The sequence below is a fragment of the Marmota marmota genome, unplaced genomic scaffold (genome assembly GCF_001458135.2).
Source record: "Marmota marmota marmota unplaced genomic scaffold, marMar, whole genome shotgun sequence".
Classification (NCBI taxonomy): Eukaryota; Metazoa; Chordata; class Mammalia; order Rodentia; family Sciuridae; genus Marmota; species Marmota marmota.
The window spans coordinates 18229591-18247491 of record NW_025999913.1 but is presented as its reverse complement, the minus strand read 5'-3'; the positions used below and the strand labels follow the sequence as shown (position 1 = coordinate 18247491).

The window sequence follows — 17901 nt, the reverse complement described above, 5'->3', positions numbered from 1 at the left end:
GGGACTCTGCCAGCCATTGGACAGAGCACAAGGCTATTATCAATGTCCCGTACCCCCCCCCCCCCCCCGGCTTTCTAGGAATTGCTCTGCTGCTGAAGGGGACGGTGGGCCCGGCCCAGGAGGCACTGGTCCACACCGTGCGCTCTGCGGGTGAGCGCTGAGCTGCCCCGGGCAGGGACCACCCGGGAGCATGTTGCGCAAAGCCCCGCACAGGCTGAGAGTCACTGCGACCCTACCCTTAGAAACAGAAGGAAGGTAGAATGAATGAGATCTCGAGTTTTGCTGAGTTTGAAAACCCCGGTCGGAGGGCGGTCCTCCGCACCTCGCAGCCTCCACGCGCCCTCCAGTGGAGGAGAGGACGCCGCGCGCGCGGGTCGTCCTTATTATCCTTTGGCCATTACAGCCTATAGTCGCTAATTTACAGGATCCAGTATAATTTCTAAGCTTTTGATAAAGACCTGCACGGTTACTATGACGGATGTGCACCACAAAGCCACTGTGAAGCAAGTTATGAACACTAAGGTACATTCCTCCAACACGGGGGAAACGCAGTCCCGGATGGGCACAAGGCTCAGGAGGCAAACCCCTCCTACAATCATCTCACGCTTGATGTTTTAGGCACATTTGTTGTGAGGGCTGGAAATGGGTCTACTGTGGCCGTGCGAAGAAACTGGAGTAGGTTGGGTCTTGTTGGAAAGATCCTAGGGTATTGCAAATATTAAAAAAATAATAATAATAAAACAGTTTGAAGCCCCAGTCCTCTTAGGATACAGGTGATTGAAGGGCTATATTTTTTGGCTTTGTTTTGTTTTTGGAACTGGGAATTGAACCCAGGGGCACTTTACCCCTGAGCCATATCCCCAGCCCTTTTTATTTTTCAGTTTGAGACAGGAGCTTGCTCAGTTCAGAGGCTGGCCTCCTGCCTCAGCCTCTCCAGCTGCTGGGGTTACAGGCAATGCTGAGCTGCCCAGCTTGTTTGTGTTTGGTACGTGTGAGCTAGGGGATTGCTATTCCTAATAACAATTGTGTGTGTGAGACAGAAGGTAGAAGCACAGGGTTGAAGCATAGCCCTGTGGCTAATTTTTCTTTGTAAGACATCTATAAAATTAGGCCTTCTCGATTCTTCCCTTTCTGAGAAATTTTCATGATGTTTTACTTCTGGGATGGCTGTTTTGGAAACCATATGTATCGTAGGTGTTTTGAGCATCTTGGGCATTAGAAAGCTTTGGTGTAGTAGAAAAATCATACCTTGAGAAAGGTATTCCTTTAGCTATAAAATACTGATCATAATACTTCATCACACATTTGGTAAACATTTGGTTAGTGTGTATGTAGCACATACGAACCACTCAATAATATTGTTTTACTGACTAGCACAGCTGTATGACTTGGCAAAACTCCCCTCTCTCTTATGCCTCCCAAAGAGCAATGACTATCTATCCCCCTGTATCCAAGTCACAAATCAAATGTGGAGCCTCAGAAAAGAAAAACAAACAAACAAAAACCAAACAAACAACCCCCCCAAACACAAAAAAACAGCCAGCTTTGGTAGTGCACACCTGTAATCCCAGAAGCTCGGGAGGTTGAGGCAGGAGGATTGCAAGTTAGAGGTTAGCCTCAGTAACTTTGTAAGGCCTTAAGAAACTCAATGAGACTCTGTGTCAAAATAAAAATTAAAAAGGGCAGGGGATGTATTTCAGTGATAAAATGCCCCTGGGTTAAATTCCTAGTATCCCCTGCCTAAAACAAAACAAAAAAATGCACCTGCTCCCCCTTTTCCTTCTCTCTATAACTACATATAACTCATCTATCATATTCTGAGATAAACAAGTCTGAAAATATATCATGCCACTTACATATAATTTTCATATAGTTATTTTTTATATTATTAAGATTTTAGATGAATCAATGTTTTTTTCTTTTTTCAAAGAAAGCATTTGAATTCTTTTCAGTCTCCTAAATACAAAATGATTCTCTCCCTTTTCTCGGTGTAGTTTAATTTTTACTTGCCGTTGCCTGGAGAGGAATTATCTCTCTCAATAATTGAGTGCAGAGTGGACGTCAGTCATCAAAGACATGCCTGATGTAGCTGTTTAGTCAATTGGTCCTTCTTAATGCTCCCATATCGCCTTGTGAGCATCCCTATCAGAAATGGAAAAGTCATAATTTCACTGAATATTCAACATGAGAGGTGGCTTGTAAAATTATATCAATGTTAGGCATCCCAGGACGGGCCTTCCTTTTCCTGCCTTGTTTCTCCCCTTTCTCAAGCAATACTTTTCTTGGAGAGCTATGGAAAGCCACTTGCTGTGCTCCCGAGTCTTGCACCTGATGGGTTCCCTTCGACTCTAGCCTGTGCACCTCAGAACCTTCTAGTACTTGCCAATGGCTTGAGCAGGGTTGTTCCCCTCACCCATTGCTTTTATAATTTTAAAATATTGGAAATAGACCAGGATAATGGACTTGATTAATGGATGTGGAACCTCCTCTGGAATCATATTATCTATTTCCTCTGCCAGACAGTTTACGGCCTTGCAAGAAAGAATCATGGGGAAAAGAAAAAAAAAAAAGTCTGGTTGTAGTTAATGCAGTAATTAAATGGAAACTGTATGTTTAAATTGCAGTTGGAATAGGAAATTAAATTATGCAAAAGTGTTATAGATTTGGACAAGTTTTCATTCTGTTAATAAATCTATGCATAATTCATTTTCTTGTAGGCTATGACAAAATAGCATAAATAACTTCATTTGTAAGGCTGAGCATTTTTCTATTCTTAATTGGGTGATGGCTAAAACCATTTAAATGCTTCTGGATGGCTGAATATATAAATGTTTAAAATGAGCAGTTCTAATAGGTTTCTAGGCAGATTTGTTTATTTAATATCACTACATTTATTTTCAGATCCTAGCATAGTACAGATGTTGCATGAAGATTGCACCTAATATGGCACAAGTGTGATGTGGTTTTTAAGGAAGAGACGCCTACTCTCTGCTGTTGGAGAAGGCCTTCCCACCTCACCATCAGGCTCCACGCCAGTCCCCCGGTCCCTTTATAAACTGTCCCCTGCATATTCATGATAGGCCTTTGGGCAGGTACATTAGCCCCATTCAACCTAGGCTCAAAGAGGAGAGAAGTCAGTCTATGTCCCCAGAGGTAGTGGCAAAGTGGAGCTCTGACCAACGGGGATTTCTGTTTTTTGTTATTTTGTTTGTTTTTGTGGTGCTGGGGATTGAACCCAGGGCCTTGAGCATGCAAGGCAAGCACACTGCCGACTGAGTGATAGCCCCAGCCCATGACCAACTCTTCACTATCTACCGCCCACCCCTTATACATTCAGGTGAGTTTAGCACTGGGCATCTGAGGACCAGCGTCACCTCACTAGGGGGAGGTTCTTGTTGGTGCAGTGACCAAGTAGTGGCTGAGTGTCAGTGCAGCTCTTCCTTCCTGTAGTGACCACCATAGAGAGTGTTCCATGGCTCCCCAGAAGCTGTACTGGGGCTGGGATGGGGGCCTCCGAGTCTCAGCCTCATCCTTGTGCTGAGGAGCCCATTCCCAGAAGGTACAAGGTCTTTATTGCAAGAGGCCTGTGGGGACCAGAGGCAATCACCAAAAGCATGGTGGCTTGTGGCTGCCTTGCAGAAACAGGGACAAGTGGGAGTGAGTGGAGGGACATGTGGCCCTGAGCTGCTTGTGTCTGTGTATCACTCTGGATGTGTGATTCTGAGATCTTGCTCACCGCCAACAGAGGAGTTCCTAGTGGAGCATTTTCACACGCCGGGCCTGCCTATGATACTGATGTGTGCACGTGCCAGTTAGTTAAGAAGGGCGCAGGAGGCCGGGTGCAGCCGCGCACACCTGTAATCCCAGCGGCTCTGGAGATGGAGGCAAGAAGATCTCGAGTTCAAAGCCAGTCTCAGCAATTTAGCGAGGTGCTAAGCCACTCAGTGAGACCCTGTCTCCAATAAAATATAAAAGAGGGCTGCAGATGTGGCTCAGTGGTCCAGTGCCCCCGAGTTCAATCCCCAGTACCCCCCAAACAAGAAGGGCGCAGGAGTGGAGGGTGGCTGTGGCAGCTGACTGCCCTGGGCTTTGGAGTAGTCACCTCTGCTCCTTACCCGGCAGGCTGGAGCTGCAAGCCTCACTTCCTCATCCACACCACAGGTGGCCACAGGTGGCCACAGGACCTGCCTCACAGACAGCTTGAAGACTGGTAGAGCAGCTCTGTGCATACCTGGTGCATATTAGGCACTTGACTATTGTCAGCTGTTGCTGAGTTGGGAGTTCCTTAGCCTGCAATAAGGGTCTAATCTTTTGCTGTTTAGGGAAATGATCGCCAATCTAAGTCGACAGTTGGGTCCAGTGACAACTCGTCTCCTCAGCCTCTGAAGAGAAAAGGGAAAAAAGAAGTCCCGAATTCAGAGAAATCAAGAAAGTCAAAACAAAATGTCAAGTTGAAGAATGCACAAGAAATGCTGCCTGACAGTGGTGAGTTTGTTCTTGTTGTATTGCTGTTATTACTTATTATTATTTTAAGACTGTGATGCACTTCTAATTATTAGCTGGGTGCAGTGAGCATACCTGTTATCCCAACAGTTCTGGAGGCTGAGGCAGGGGGATTGCAAGTTCAAGGCCAGTGTCAGCAACTTAGCAAGACTCTAAGCAACTTAGTGAGACCCTGTCTCAAAATAAAAAAAATAAAAAGGCTGGGGATGTGGCTCAGTGGCAGAGCACCCCTGGGTTCAATCCCCAGGACCAAAAAAATAAAAAAATTAGCAAAAAATGAAGTCCCTGGTTTGCTACTTTGGGTCCACAGAAGATACTCCTTACTGTTACATATGAGAGTTTTCAAAGAAAACTGCTGATACTTCCTGATCCTCGCCAACAAATGCCGTGTAAATGAACCAAAATCTGCGTTAGTCTGAGATTTCTCGAGCATGAGACAAAGTGTGATGAACTAATGAGGTATGTGACGCAAGCAGGGAGTTCCGGGGGAAGTCCTGCAGAGTGCTGGTCTCCTTCTGGCATGTTGTCAGCTGGGTGAGCTCCTGAGAGTGGAGTGGTGCTGGGGGCCCAGCGGAGCGACTGCTTCCTGCCTCCCCTGGGACCCACTCCTGCACCCTGCCAGGGGGACACGCTGTGGGTGGGAGGAGCGTGGATGGATAAGGGTTCAGATTCACAGACGGGCCCTGACTTACCCGGGAGCTCCCGTTGCCTCCAGAGTCACGGGAATTGCCGGCAGCCAGTGCAGGCTGAGAACTGAGGGGAAGCCTGACTCCTGTGAGCGTTGACCAGAGGAGGGAGGACCTTCGAGGCCAGGTTAAACGTGGAGGTCAGATGGGAGCAGTTCCACCAGGTGGGGAGGGACATCTTCACAGCTTTAGGTGAGGGCGACTGGCTACAAGCAGGCATCCTAGATTCTCCTCCTGCTCTTGATGTTGGGCAGCCTGTCTGTCTGTGCTGGGCCTCATTATGTATCTCCCAAATGTGGGATCACATTATGATTTATCTTTAAGATGTTGCTTATCTTTACACTTGTACCATCCTTTTCAGAGACCGGGAGATAAGGAGGCTGGGGGGAGGCATACAGGTGGCGCTTGGTTATTGAGTGCCTGTTACATGGCAAGAACCAAAGAAAAGAAATTAGCCTGGACGGACATGCTGAACCTTGAACATTATAAATAACAGAGGCTCAATTTTAGTCAGTATATACCAGATCGGGAGCCCCCAAGGCCCTGTCTTACTAGGTTTTTCCTTGTTTGTTTTTTTAAATATTTAATCCCTAATTCTGGTGCAAGTTTAATAGCTATGAGGCACTTACTAAATGTTGAATGAATGAATAATGCAACTTGAAAATGGATAATTCTCTGTGATACTATAAAATCCACTAAGAAACAGGACCTTTAAAAAACTTTTCAGGAATTATTGACTGAAAGGCTTAAAGGAGATGTTATTTACTTATTATCTGCAAGGCTCCTATTAGCTTATGGCAATCCCAATTCCTGCTTCCACTATATTTTTAAAAAGTCTTTGGATTAGTATTCATCCCTGGGAGGAAAGGGAATAATTATCTTTTCAGCTTACATTATTTGTAGAGACTTGGGAACACATGAGGCCATGTTGACCTTGTCCTTCAGAGGAAAGCAACCTTGATTAAAAAACACAACTCTCAGTATTTTTGCTTTTGTAGAAATTCACAGTTGTCAACAACATTTGTATCTGTGGCATGAAAATACCAAAACTGTGTTTCATATTGAAGCAAGTCACTTTGCTAAAGTACTGGGCAAAGGTAGAGATCCTCTGCGTTCGGCCCAGTCCTAGGAGAATCCTGCGCTTGTTCCCGACAACTGCCTGTCTGTGCTAGTGATGTGCAGATGACAGGTGTTCAAACTGCTGATCTCACGGACCACCCAACAGCTCCTGGTGCCTTCCAATGAAGGTTTTATGCTGATTTTCTTTTTCTCCGGAAGAGTCTTATACTGCTGATCTAGAAGGCATGTCTAAGAGTTTAGAACAAAGCCTTTTGTATCTTTTCATCCTGATAAGAAAGATCATACAGCCTGGAAAATGAATCTCTGCTTCCCAAACCATTCCCCCCCCCCCAGGAAAAATGAAAAAACATTTTGAGTAGTTCTCTAGATTCAGCTGTCACTTGATAAGCTTAAGCATTGCACCCAGAGTCCATACTACTGAAAATCCCATGCTCTCCCTCCCTATGTCTTGGCTAGAGAAAATCTCCAGATTATAATATCAAAAGTCCTTCTCTCTCTGTCCCCCAAATCAGTCTTCCTATTTATTTATGATTGAAGTTGCTTTTTATTTTAAGGCCGTCCATTTGATTATTAGAAGCAAGTGTGTGCTTTCTAGTGCTCGTATCTTAAGAGGGCTGCAGCTCCTGGAGAAGGTAAAAGTAATAAAGATTTGAAGCAAAATGAATGTGAGGGCATGAGAGGTCAAGGTCATGAGGAAAAATGCGAGTTTGGTTTTAGGAGGAAATCTACATACCTTTTTCTAAGTTAAAATACATGTAAAATTTGATGGTAAGCAAGTGCTTCCATTTTATTTCAAAGCATTAAGTTTTGGTAGGGTGAAGGAATATCTAGCATATGTTGAATTATGAGATGATTGATCCAGTTTTTTTTCCTCCATCCTGTTCTCAGCTTGATGTATCATAATTAAATTCGTAGCCACACGTTGTCTTTTATTTAACTGCAGATACTGATACTCAGTATCAAGTGCTGTGTGAATGAGCAGTGCTGCTATCAGACTGTAGATGGCAACCTGGATCTAATTTTATTTCCCTTCCTTTTTTTTTTTTTTTTTTGACTCTGTTTCTCTCTGTAGTAGTAAAGCTTAATAATTCAAGCAGAGCCGTGACATATTTCTTCAGGGAAACGAATCCCATTTTCTTTTGGTAGCCAAGATGCAAAGTAAGATCGGCTGGTGATTGATGAAGTTGGGTGTGAAATGCATTTTTAGTGCCGCATTTAAACACCAGCTTAAGTGGCCTGCACGTTTTGTTACACTTTCCACTTGAGTTAGGGTGCCTCCAGGTGTGTTTTAGAGGTGTTAACTGGCTGCTCCCTACAATGTGAGCTAAATAGTAATGGTGAGTGCTTTGAAGGCATTTTGGATGACCAGTTATATCCACGGATATTATTAATATTTGGTACATGAAAAAATTGGGTGCTTTTAGAGTCCATGGAACACAGAAAGTATAGTGAGTGTAGTCTGGAAATGTCGAGAAGATAATTGCCTGTCTGGATTGCTACAACTTGTGCTGTATTGATAATTATGAGGACTTTTTAAAGGCAAAATACTAAGGTGTGATAAGAAGCAAAGTCTGCCATCTTTTGAAGGCTGTGTGGTTGTCTTTCAGTTTGCACACAGGATGTGCATGTACACACACACACACACATACACACACTGTGCACACACACTGGAGGACTAGTGTCCTTCCTGATGCTGTCCCTAACTTATTCCCAGTGTTGTTCTGTGCGAGTTGCCAGGGGACTTGTGATATTTGGACTCCTGATGAATGGTTGGGAGCAGTTGCAGTGCCTGCAGACAGATGTCTGGATATGATGACCTTGTTGAGTGACTGCCCTTGAGCAGTCATGCTCTTGAGTTTCCTAATAGCTACAACCTGCACAGGGAGCGAGGGAAGCCTGACTGCAATCCATCCCGAGTGTCAGTGTCCTGGGGCGCAGAGTCAGACGGCACTGGAACTTGAGTTCTTGGGTTCGACCTTGTATCAGCTCAGGTGCTTGTACAGCTCCGGGTCCCAGGAGACCCTGCTGACGAACCAGAGGCACATCTGGGAAATGTGCTCTCCCGGGTCTCAGCCCTGAAAGGGGAGTTTTGTCCCAGAAGAGAATGTGGAATAGGCGCCCAGCTGCCATGGCGAGGCTGGCGCTGGTCCTGGTCCACCTGCTCGGGGAAGACGTAGGTCTGCCTGTGTCTCCTGCTGCCACACTCCCCCGGTGACAGGACATACACACTTTCTGTTCCTTCACTGATCTTAACTTTCACCTCGATGGCAAAATGTGCTGTGGGAGGTGGGCCAGCTTTATCACGTCAAGTGTAATGAAAAGATGCAGGATGGGCGGTTCCCATACGGTGACGATCCACTCACTGGTGACATGTCATGCAGCAAGATTCTAGCACAGCAAGACTTGAGTCACTCCTCGTGTGCTTATGGTAGAATTCAACTTCTAGCAATAAAAGTCAGTGTCAGAATGAGTATTTGGTCAGCCACTTTAGTGCTGAGAGGTTGAGACCTCTGTAGTAAGTTCTTTTGGGGGTTTTTATATAGTGTAGGATTGTGGCATGAAGATTTTTTTTTCCCTCAAAAGGAGAAGTTCATGAGGTGTTGAATTACATGGATATCCCATGTACTTGGATGAACTTGAATTACATGGATATCCCAAACCTTTGTAAGACTATCCCAGAAATCCATCGTAAGTAGGTGTTTGGGGCTTGGATCACATTTTCTCTGTATGGCTCATACCATCCTATGCAGCCCAGTGTTCCTCCAAATCATCTTATTATACCCGCAGCACCATGTAAAGTGCCTACTGTGTGCAGGGAAGTTGCTGACGGGGAAGGAATCATGTGCCCAGCTGGGAATGACACAGCTGGCACCAGCCTGCTGCTTCTAGGCGTGGCTTTCCGCCCTCTCTTCTCAGACATTGTCCTTGCTCCTAAGTGGGGCTTTTCCCTTCTCACCCCTCCCCAGGGCCGCAGATTCCATAGCATTCCCTATTCTGCTGCCTCCAAAGCCAGGTCTGAGTCCTTCTGTAGCCTCCTGTAGATAAAAGGCAGGTCCACACTCACACTGGTCCTGGCCAAGCAAAGACTGTCACATGAGGCATCCACATTTCAGAGAGACCAAAGTTGGGTCCCCTGGAGTTTCATCATGGGCTCTGAGGTAGGGCCCAGAGGGAGGCTTGGCCAGTCTGCCATCATGAGTGTCCTCGGGATGCCCATCTTCAGGGTGGCACAGTGGGGGTTGGAAGAGAAGTAGTCATGGGATTTCTGACCCCTTGTCCCTCCTCAACTCGCTCTTCCTCCTACCAGGCCTGTCCACTGGAGCAACAGTAGCTCCTGACCATCAGCCTCATGTGAGGGACAGAGATACACATTTAGCAGAGTATCCTGTGTGCATGCGTGTGCGTGTGTGTGCATGCGTGTGCGTGTGTGTGTTTGTGTATATGTTGGTCAATTGTGACTAGATTGAGGTGATAATTGATTGCACTTGTTGAGTGATGGTACAGTTCTGGTACCCAAACTTTGCAATGTCCCCGTGGTGGATATCAATCTGATATTTTATGAACTCCATTTACAAATCCTTGGAATAGATGAATAGTGTTTCCTAGTTTTGTGAATGGGAGGAAAAGAGGAGAGACCGTCTTATGAAGGGTCAGAGGATATGTTGGTGGCTAATGATTTCTGCGAGCTGCCAGACTGTCACTCTGCAGGATAGGGGTGGGCGTGTCCATATGGGGCCTGCAGGGGCATGGGGAGGAGCGGGGGATGCTTACCTGTGCTTGCTTTCACGCATCTCCCTTTAGTGACAGTCGAGCCTTTTTGTGGGTTTCCCATTTCCTCCTCTCCCATGCTCCAGGGCTCCGGGAAGACAATGATTTGAGAGCTTCAATGATTTGAGAGTTATGACAAGGAGAGTTTCCTCCCAGCAGTCTGGGGTCACAGGGTCTTCTGCAGCCTCCCACAAGCTGTCCCAGGCTGAGTCTGTCTGCAGCACTCAGACCCAAAGGTTGGGAACCTTGAAAAAGATGGGTATTTTTTAAGCTGAGCTCTAGTTTATTTATCAAGTGACCCCATTCTTTTTTCTAAAGCCGTTACTTAGACACCCTGGGACTCGGACTCTCCCAACCCAGGCCCTTCTCTGAAGCCCTTCCCCAGCTGCGCGAGTCTCAGGAACCCCACCCTTTTCCCAAGGTGCCCTTCCACGTCTGCAGTAAGGGTTCGCTGAGGGCCTGCTGTGTCCTGGATGCTCTGCTCCTCCCCAGGGCAGCTCCGTTTTCCTCCTTCCTACTGGTTGCTTGGAGTGTTCACACTTTTCTTCCAAAAGTCTACCCTTGTCAAGAACTTTTTCTCAATGAAGTTGAACCAATTTACCTTCTCCATCTCAGTGACCAAACTCCATCCGCCACCCATCAATGTGAAAATGTGTTTTGCCTTGCAGCATTGACATTTTCCCTCCCTTGGCATTAAGTCATTTCTTAGAAGTCGCAGCACACCACAAGAAAGCAGGGCCATTTCTGCCTAAGTGCATTTCTGTGGGGTCTGGGAGAGTATACTGAAGACTGTGGGGTTCTGCAAGATAGGGAAGGGATATCTCCCCACTGTGTAATATGCTGGGACTTCTCTGTGGCCTGTGGCCTACTTTATATATGACTATTTTTATCCTTCTTGGTTGCCCTAGTTGTTTTCAGCATAAGACATAACCTTTATGGCAAATCACCTTGCTTTGTGTTATCACAACAGGGATAAAGATGACAATAAGATATCTAGAGAATACTTTTGAATTTCCCAGCTCAAAAGCTTAAAACTGTCCATTTATTTTTATCTTGTACAATGGTTGATAATACCAAATTGTTTCTGTGAAATGGGGCAAGATTTCGTACCCTTTAAAAGGTCATCATAAAAACCACTTTTCACTCTGAGACAGGTGCCCTCCGCCTCTTACAGGCTTGCGCTGATTGGAGCTGGCCTTCTCCTTGACCTTGTTCTACTTAACAGTAATGGGGCTGACACAAAGGGAAAGCCGTCTCGTGGAGGGTGCTGGTGCCACAGGAAGAAACAAGCAGCCTCTACCCAAATCCTGGAAGATAATTCCTGAGGCCTTTGCTAGACGGGTGTGTTAGCCAGCTTTTTGTTGCTGTGATAAAATACCTGAGAAAATCAGCTTGCAATGAAGAAATGTTTATTTTGGCTCAAAGTTTCAGTCTATAGTCAGCTGTCTCCACGGCCAGGAAAACATTTTGGCAGGGGACAGGTGGTGGAGGAAAGCTGCTTACCTCATGGTGGCTGGGAAGCAAAATGGACAGGAAGGGTCTGGGTCCCAATATTCCCTCGGGGCATGACCCTAGTGACCTCACTTCTCTCCACTAGGCCTTGCCTTGTAAAGGTTCCACCGCCTTCTAAGAGCACCACCGGCCAGTGACCAAGCCCCTAGCACCTGGGCTTTGGGGCACATTTCAGATCCAAGCTGTGACGGGGCCAGCAGCCTGCCCGCCTCATAGCCCTCGGGACAGCTTAGAGCTTCTGGATGGTTCTAAGGCGGAGGCTCCCTGTGACTTCCCCCAGAAGGGCCCGTGCGTGGAGCCGTCGCTGCCTGGAGTTTTGCAGGTGTTCCTCGTAAAGAGAGCTCCACGGTCACATAGGACCCTGGACGCTGGACCACGCAACCTGAGGCCATCTGCTTCACTCCAGGACTCCTCAGGACTCCTGTAGCGGCAGTTCATGCTTTTTCTTACCTTGGTCCTTGTTACTGAGGAGCATCTGTGGGATCATAGTTCTCTGGAGCCCAGCCTTGGGGTACAAAACGGGCAAGGGGTTCTGAAGGCCGGAGGGCAGGGGAGGTTCTCTAAAAGGAGGCGGGACATCTTCTTTTTGTGTGGTCTGACCAGGTCAGTCGCTAACAGGACAGCTGACATTTTCCGGGTGCCGCCGTGGGCATCAGGACCTGACTGAAGGTCTTTGAGGATTCCCAGTCGGTGCGGGAGGTGGGCAGGTGTCATTCATGAAGACCAGGAAGACCTGAAAGCTGGGGCCAAGTCAGCGGGCGGCTCATTCCGACTGCAGAGGCTGCGTCTGGGCTCCGCAGCTCAGACCAGGTGCATAACTCTGGATCCCGTGTCCTTCAGGGCTGCCATCTGCTGTGCCATCGATCAGCAAATGGCACATTAATGCACAGTGGCATGTGCACATGGGACTGAGAGTCCCGTTTACTAGTGATGGGAAGGTGGACTCCCAGCGGCAGTGGGGAGCCCTCACGTTCCTGCAGCGCAGCAGGGGTGAGATTCCACGTCACTAAACCTGTGTACCCTCAGTGCTCCAAAGGAGAGTGAGTGCCCCGTCACGGCCCCAAGACACGGCTGTCACCTTCCTGGAAGGAGAGGGTAGAGCCAGGGTCCAGGCTACAGAATCCTTTCTCCATGGGGTCTGACACCCCCTCTGCACTCTTCTCAATCCCATGGCATTCTCCCCTCACCACACACACCGCACACACACCCATGCTCACAGTGCCACACCCAACACACACACAAAACACCACACACCCACCACATGCTAACACATAAACCCCAAACACCACACAAAACACCACACACCCACCACACAATCACCCCACACGCCCACACACACAACACCACACACACCTGGGAGTGGTCCCACAGGGGGATTCCCGCCCTTCCCTGGCTGCGGGCTGCACTGGAGCAGCATCCCTGCCGTCCACCCCACTCCTGTGGCCAGACAAAGGCGTCAGGGGAGAGACCCAGCAGCCCAGGGCCCCGGAGCTGCGCCTGAAGCTGCAGGAGACTGCGGTGGCCTGAAGGTGGGGTGGGACACTCCCAGGGTCTGCTGCATAGATTTGATGCCCGAGAACGTTTGTTTTCTTACAGAAACGTTTGAGACCTCTTTAATAAAAAAACCCCGGGGTCTGTAAGTTTAGGAACTTGTGTCCTTCAATGCTGAGACTCTTCAGGGCATTCTTTCTTATTTTAGGTTACTGATACTTTCCTCCTATTTTGTGTCTTCTGTTCTCCAGAATTTTTTTCTGATGGAAATGGGCCTTTGGGGTTAGTCTGCCATATATATATATATATATNATATATATATATATATATATATATATATATATATATATATATATATATTGTTCATAGACCTTTACTTATTTATATGTGGTGCTGAGAATCCAACCCAGTGCCTCACGCATGCCAGGCAAGTGCAGAACCGCTGAGCCCCAGCCCGCTTTCCACCTCTAGTTGGACTGTGCGTCCAGCAGAGAGTAACGCCTGGCCTGGCAGGTGTAGAACACTCAGCACCTCGGACCTGCTACAAGCCAGGAGGCCTTGAACACCCAGCAGCCGTTAGTCTCTGAGGTGTCCCAGCAAGTGAACCGAAGCCCCCTGCCCCAAGTTTAGAGCTTCCCCATGATTCTAGTGACTTTAGTCAGACCCTACGGTTTTTTATAGCTGAAATGTGCTGTGACGATTGCTGCACGTTTCTGTAAAGCCAAGGCCAAGGGCAAGGCCCTGAGCCCTCTGCCTGTCGGAGTGAGGATCCTCAGGTGTGCCTGGCACGGCGTGGCAGACCTTGGCTCATGGCCCTGGTGAAAGTGAGAGCCCTGGCAGGCCATCACCAGGGCTGGAGTCACTCTGTAGTCAAACACCAACAAATAACAGCAAGACAACGATTGAAAATGGACCTGATGAATGAGGGATGTGGAGAAGAGGGACGACAGTTGGGAATCCCAAAATCGTTCTTTTTTGTGTAAGGTAAAAGTTTTACAATCTCAAAACGAATGATTATTCCACTGTAACTTACACCACCAAAAAGATCCGATTAAAAGACCCAAGAGTTCCTACGTCAGACTAGATCAAGAAAGCATTAGGAGCAAAAGGGAACGATGGGGATTTTCTTAAATAAAACAATCCTACCATTTGCCCTTAAGAATGTTAACGATCCAGTCCAGCGTTGGAGAAAGTGGTGTGTGCTGATGTGGTTCTGGGAGCCATGAGCAGCCACCTCCCGGGTCGAGAGCTGAGCAGGTACCACTGGCGACCCTTACTGACAGACAGTCTCCATCTTTTCTCTGGTGCCTTTTGTCCCAGCTTGTTCCAGACTTATTGCGTTTCCAGGTGGGAGGGTTTGCTAACTAAAACCCTCTCAGTACAGTACTCTGTATCTTTTAGACGGATGACTTGATCTCTTAGGAATTTTTACTTTCTGAGCAAACCTCAGACAGAAGGAACAAGGGATAAAGTTAGTGGGTAGATCGATGTAAGGCAGCTGCTCGATTGGGAGGCAAGTAGCCTGCTCAGTTTTTAGAAATTAGTTGGGAGATTATCAGATTCTCCTTAGACTTCATTCCCAGGTTCACCCCGAGGTTACAATCTAGAGGCATGATCATGGCGATTCAGCATTTTTATAACAAGGGAACGTTGATGAAGTGAGAAAACACTTTGCAAAGTGGGAAGTGCCGAAGGAGGCTACCGGTGAGACCTACCTACGTCGAGACGGGGATTAGTCTGGATTGGTCTCCGGGTCAGAAACGTGGAGGCCTGAGACGGGAGCGCCTGGTGGGGCAAGGGTTCACCCAGTTCTATGAAGTCCTTCTCCAAGACAGCTGCCTTGATAGCTAGCCCCTTCCTGCCCTCCTGAGAGGCAGGTGGCCCTCTAACCTGTGGCCACAAGTAGGAGGCTCTTGCAGGACCGGTAAGGAAGCTGAAGAAGGTCAGCAGGGTTAGACAGGGGCAGGCGGAGGCAGCAGGAGAAGGTCAGCTGCACAGGCAGAGTCCTCCTCCTTCTAGTGAAAATATAAGACTAAAAATAACCTCCAGCGCAGGTAGAGTCTCAGGACAGGTGCTTCTGGGTTCCCCGTTCACTCCCCCGACTGTGGGCCGGTGAGCACCTTCTTTGGAGGAGGGGCATGGAAATGGGGAAGGCTGGGCTTTCTCATAAGGCCCCAAATGGAGCTGGAGACTCCCCCATACTTCCAGGTCCAGGAGGATAGGGACAGAGGCAGACAGAGAACCCTGAAAGGCTTGGACACACAGGGAGAGATCTGACCAGGGAGTCGGGGTGAATGTTTATTTGAGAAAGGAAGTTCTGTGCATAGAAAAAGTAAAATGGAGCTGACTTTCAATCTCTGATTCACTTTAAACCAACAGTTGTCAAAGGTTGACGAACCCTCCAGTTTAGACTGGTATTTGATTTAATGTGAATAGGGAAACGTTGTTTAGAAATATGCTTTTTGGACAATGAAAAATCACCTATTTGTGTGTGTGTGGTGGGGCATTTGTCTTGACTATTTAACTTTGTCATGTTATTCTCACATCCTGACTCAGGTTGCTCAAAAGTTGCTTTGCACTCTTGTAAAAACCACGCGGGTGACGGGGGTCTGCACTGTGCCCTCTGAAGGCCGCTGCTCCTCAGAACCACCCAACACTGTGACTTGGGCCTGCTCGCCTTCCGTCTCCCATGATGGAGCATCCCTCGCCGAGGGCCTCATCACAGAGGCTCCACACTGGTTTCCGGGCCCGACTCCTTTCTCAGATCAGGGCCCGTTTTCTTGACTACTGGGAGTTGCTTCTGGCTGCATTTCCCGCACGCCCCTCACATCCACGTGCTCAACGCAGCAGTCTCCACGCCCAGGTCCCCTGCAGTGGTTTCCCCACCTCAGAGTCCCCCGCCCGCTGCGCACCGAGTGGGCTGCGCTGGGGGGGAGGGAGCAGAGAGGGGTGTTGGCGTTGTGTCTCGTGGGTGGCAGCCCCCGATCCTTTCTAACTCCTGCCACGGTTTTAATGATGCTAATGTTAGAGTCCCCCGACCTCTCCAGGCCCGTGTCCACACGACCCAGAGCTCATGGCCACTGGTTTTGCCTTCTGGGGGTTGCTGGTGTCTGCTCCTTCCCTCCCATGCAGACCAGAGGTCTTCCGAGGGCTCTCGAGGGCTCCCTCCGTGCTGTCCTCCATCAGGCTGCCCGGGGGGATGGGGTGATGCTCAGGAACCCGAAGCCCCTTCTGTTCAGACTCCTCCTGAACTTCCCGCGTTGGAGGCCCTTCCTTCCCGCCTCCTCTCCCAGCAGCGTCCTCGGTGCACGCTGGGCGTCCGGGTGTTAGGTCTCTGCTGTGTGTCTTCTGTGTGTGCTCAGGACAGACTCCCAGTTCCCACTGCTCTTCTCTTTACGAGACTCTCAGCTATCCCTCAGAGTCCAGCATTTCCTCCTCTCGGGCACCAGAGCCAGTGGACTGCACAGGACGGTGAATCTCCTTCACGCAGAAGCAGGAGCTGCGGTGCGCGTTGGTCTGGGTTGGTGAAGCTTCCGAGAGCCAGGCCCTGCCTCCTTATTGTCTAACCCGACCTCTCTGCCTCAGTTTCCAACCCAGAGTCAGTCTCTGAAAGTCTGATGAGAGAATGACCCAATTTTTCCTAATGCCCTATAGCTGTCGCCATGTTTTTATTTGAAATTAGGCATGGCAGTTGTTAAGGATGACAATTTCTTCATCCAGGTTAGCTTGATGAATCATATTTGCTAATCAAACCTCTCACAGTGGCTTGAAGATCAGTGGGGCCTCTGCCACAGCACTGAGACAGAGTGGGCCTATGTCAGTGTGAGCAGAGGTGTTTCATTCAAATTCCAGCAAAGTAATAGGTTACAAGAAAGATTGCTTATTTGACTTAAGAAATCAATATTGGAGCTTAGGTGTAATATATGGCTCCACATAGGGAGAACCAAAAAATCAATCATGTTATACTTTTATAAGAAAAGTGTGGCTGAAAGGTCCCTGAATAGGTGCACTGTGCTGGCAAGATAACAGCCTTAGGAAGGTTCTAGTGAGAAATGGAGTCTATTAAGACCTCACTGGGCTGATGAATTTTCCTCGGTTTATAATGTAAAATGATTCTTTGTGTAATGCTGTCTACATGCTATTGGATTTTCCATTATTAGAGAATTTAAAAGCCACTTTGGACTAACGGTTATTTACATTTCTAATTTCTCACATCAAACGTTGACGCATAACTTTAAATAGTGGCTTCTGGAGCAAAATGAAGGCAAGACGTTGCCCATCCTGTGGGTCCCTCTCCGTTCACTCAGGCTCAGGCCCTCACTCTCTGCTGTTGGCTCCACTCCTGGGCGCTCTTCTGCTCAACTCCAATCACCAGCAACATGCAGCTCTCTGGAGGCACGCACCCGGGAGCGTCTGCACTGAATCAGAAGCAGACCCCTGGATGCATCCTCCCAGGTGGAGGTGCATCAGCCCAGCCAGAGACAGGTGCAGGCGCGCACCTGGGCAGCCCCTCCCCTCCCGACAGCCCCTGGAGGAACCCCATCATCCGCGCTCTGTTGCAGCGGATTGTGTCCCATGTCCTTCACTCAGGATCACGCGGGTGGGGTCCGTCCACTGTATGGCGGGACAGGCTGGTCCCATGCCGCCCGGTGTTGCTGCGCTGTGCACTGCGCTCCCACCTCCGACCGCAGTGACTTCCGCGTTGCTTCTCTGTTGTCTTTGGTGAGCGTGTGCATCTCTGTGCATGCTTCACCTTTAAAAGATCTTGCCAAACCGTGTTCCAAAGTGGCGGTGCCGGTCCACACCCCTGCCACCGCCTTTTTCATGTTGATTTGTAGTTCTTTTTTTTTTTTTTTTTTTA

The 17901-nt window shown here is 48.3% G+C and overlaps 1 protein-coding gene across 1 annotated transcript in view; it reads left to right on the top strand.

Annotated features, from left to right (window-relative positions):
- Nucleotides 1-17901, top strand: part of Dcdc2 (doublecortin domain containing 2) — a 127177-nt gene that overhangs the window by 50567 nt on the left and 58709 nt on the right. The window contains exon 8 of the mRNA XM_015494068.2: nt 4323-4485. Within this exon, the coding sequence (XP_015349554.1) occupies nt 4323-4485 (163 nt within the window). The remainder of the gene's footprint in view (nt 1-4322; nt 4486-17901) is intronic.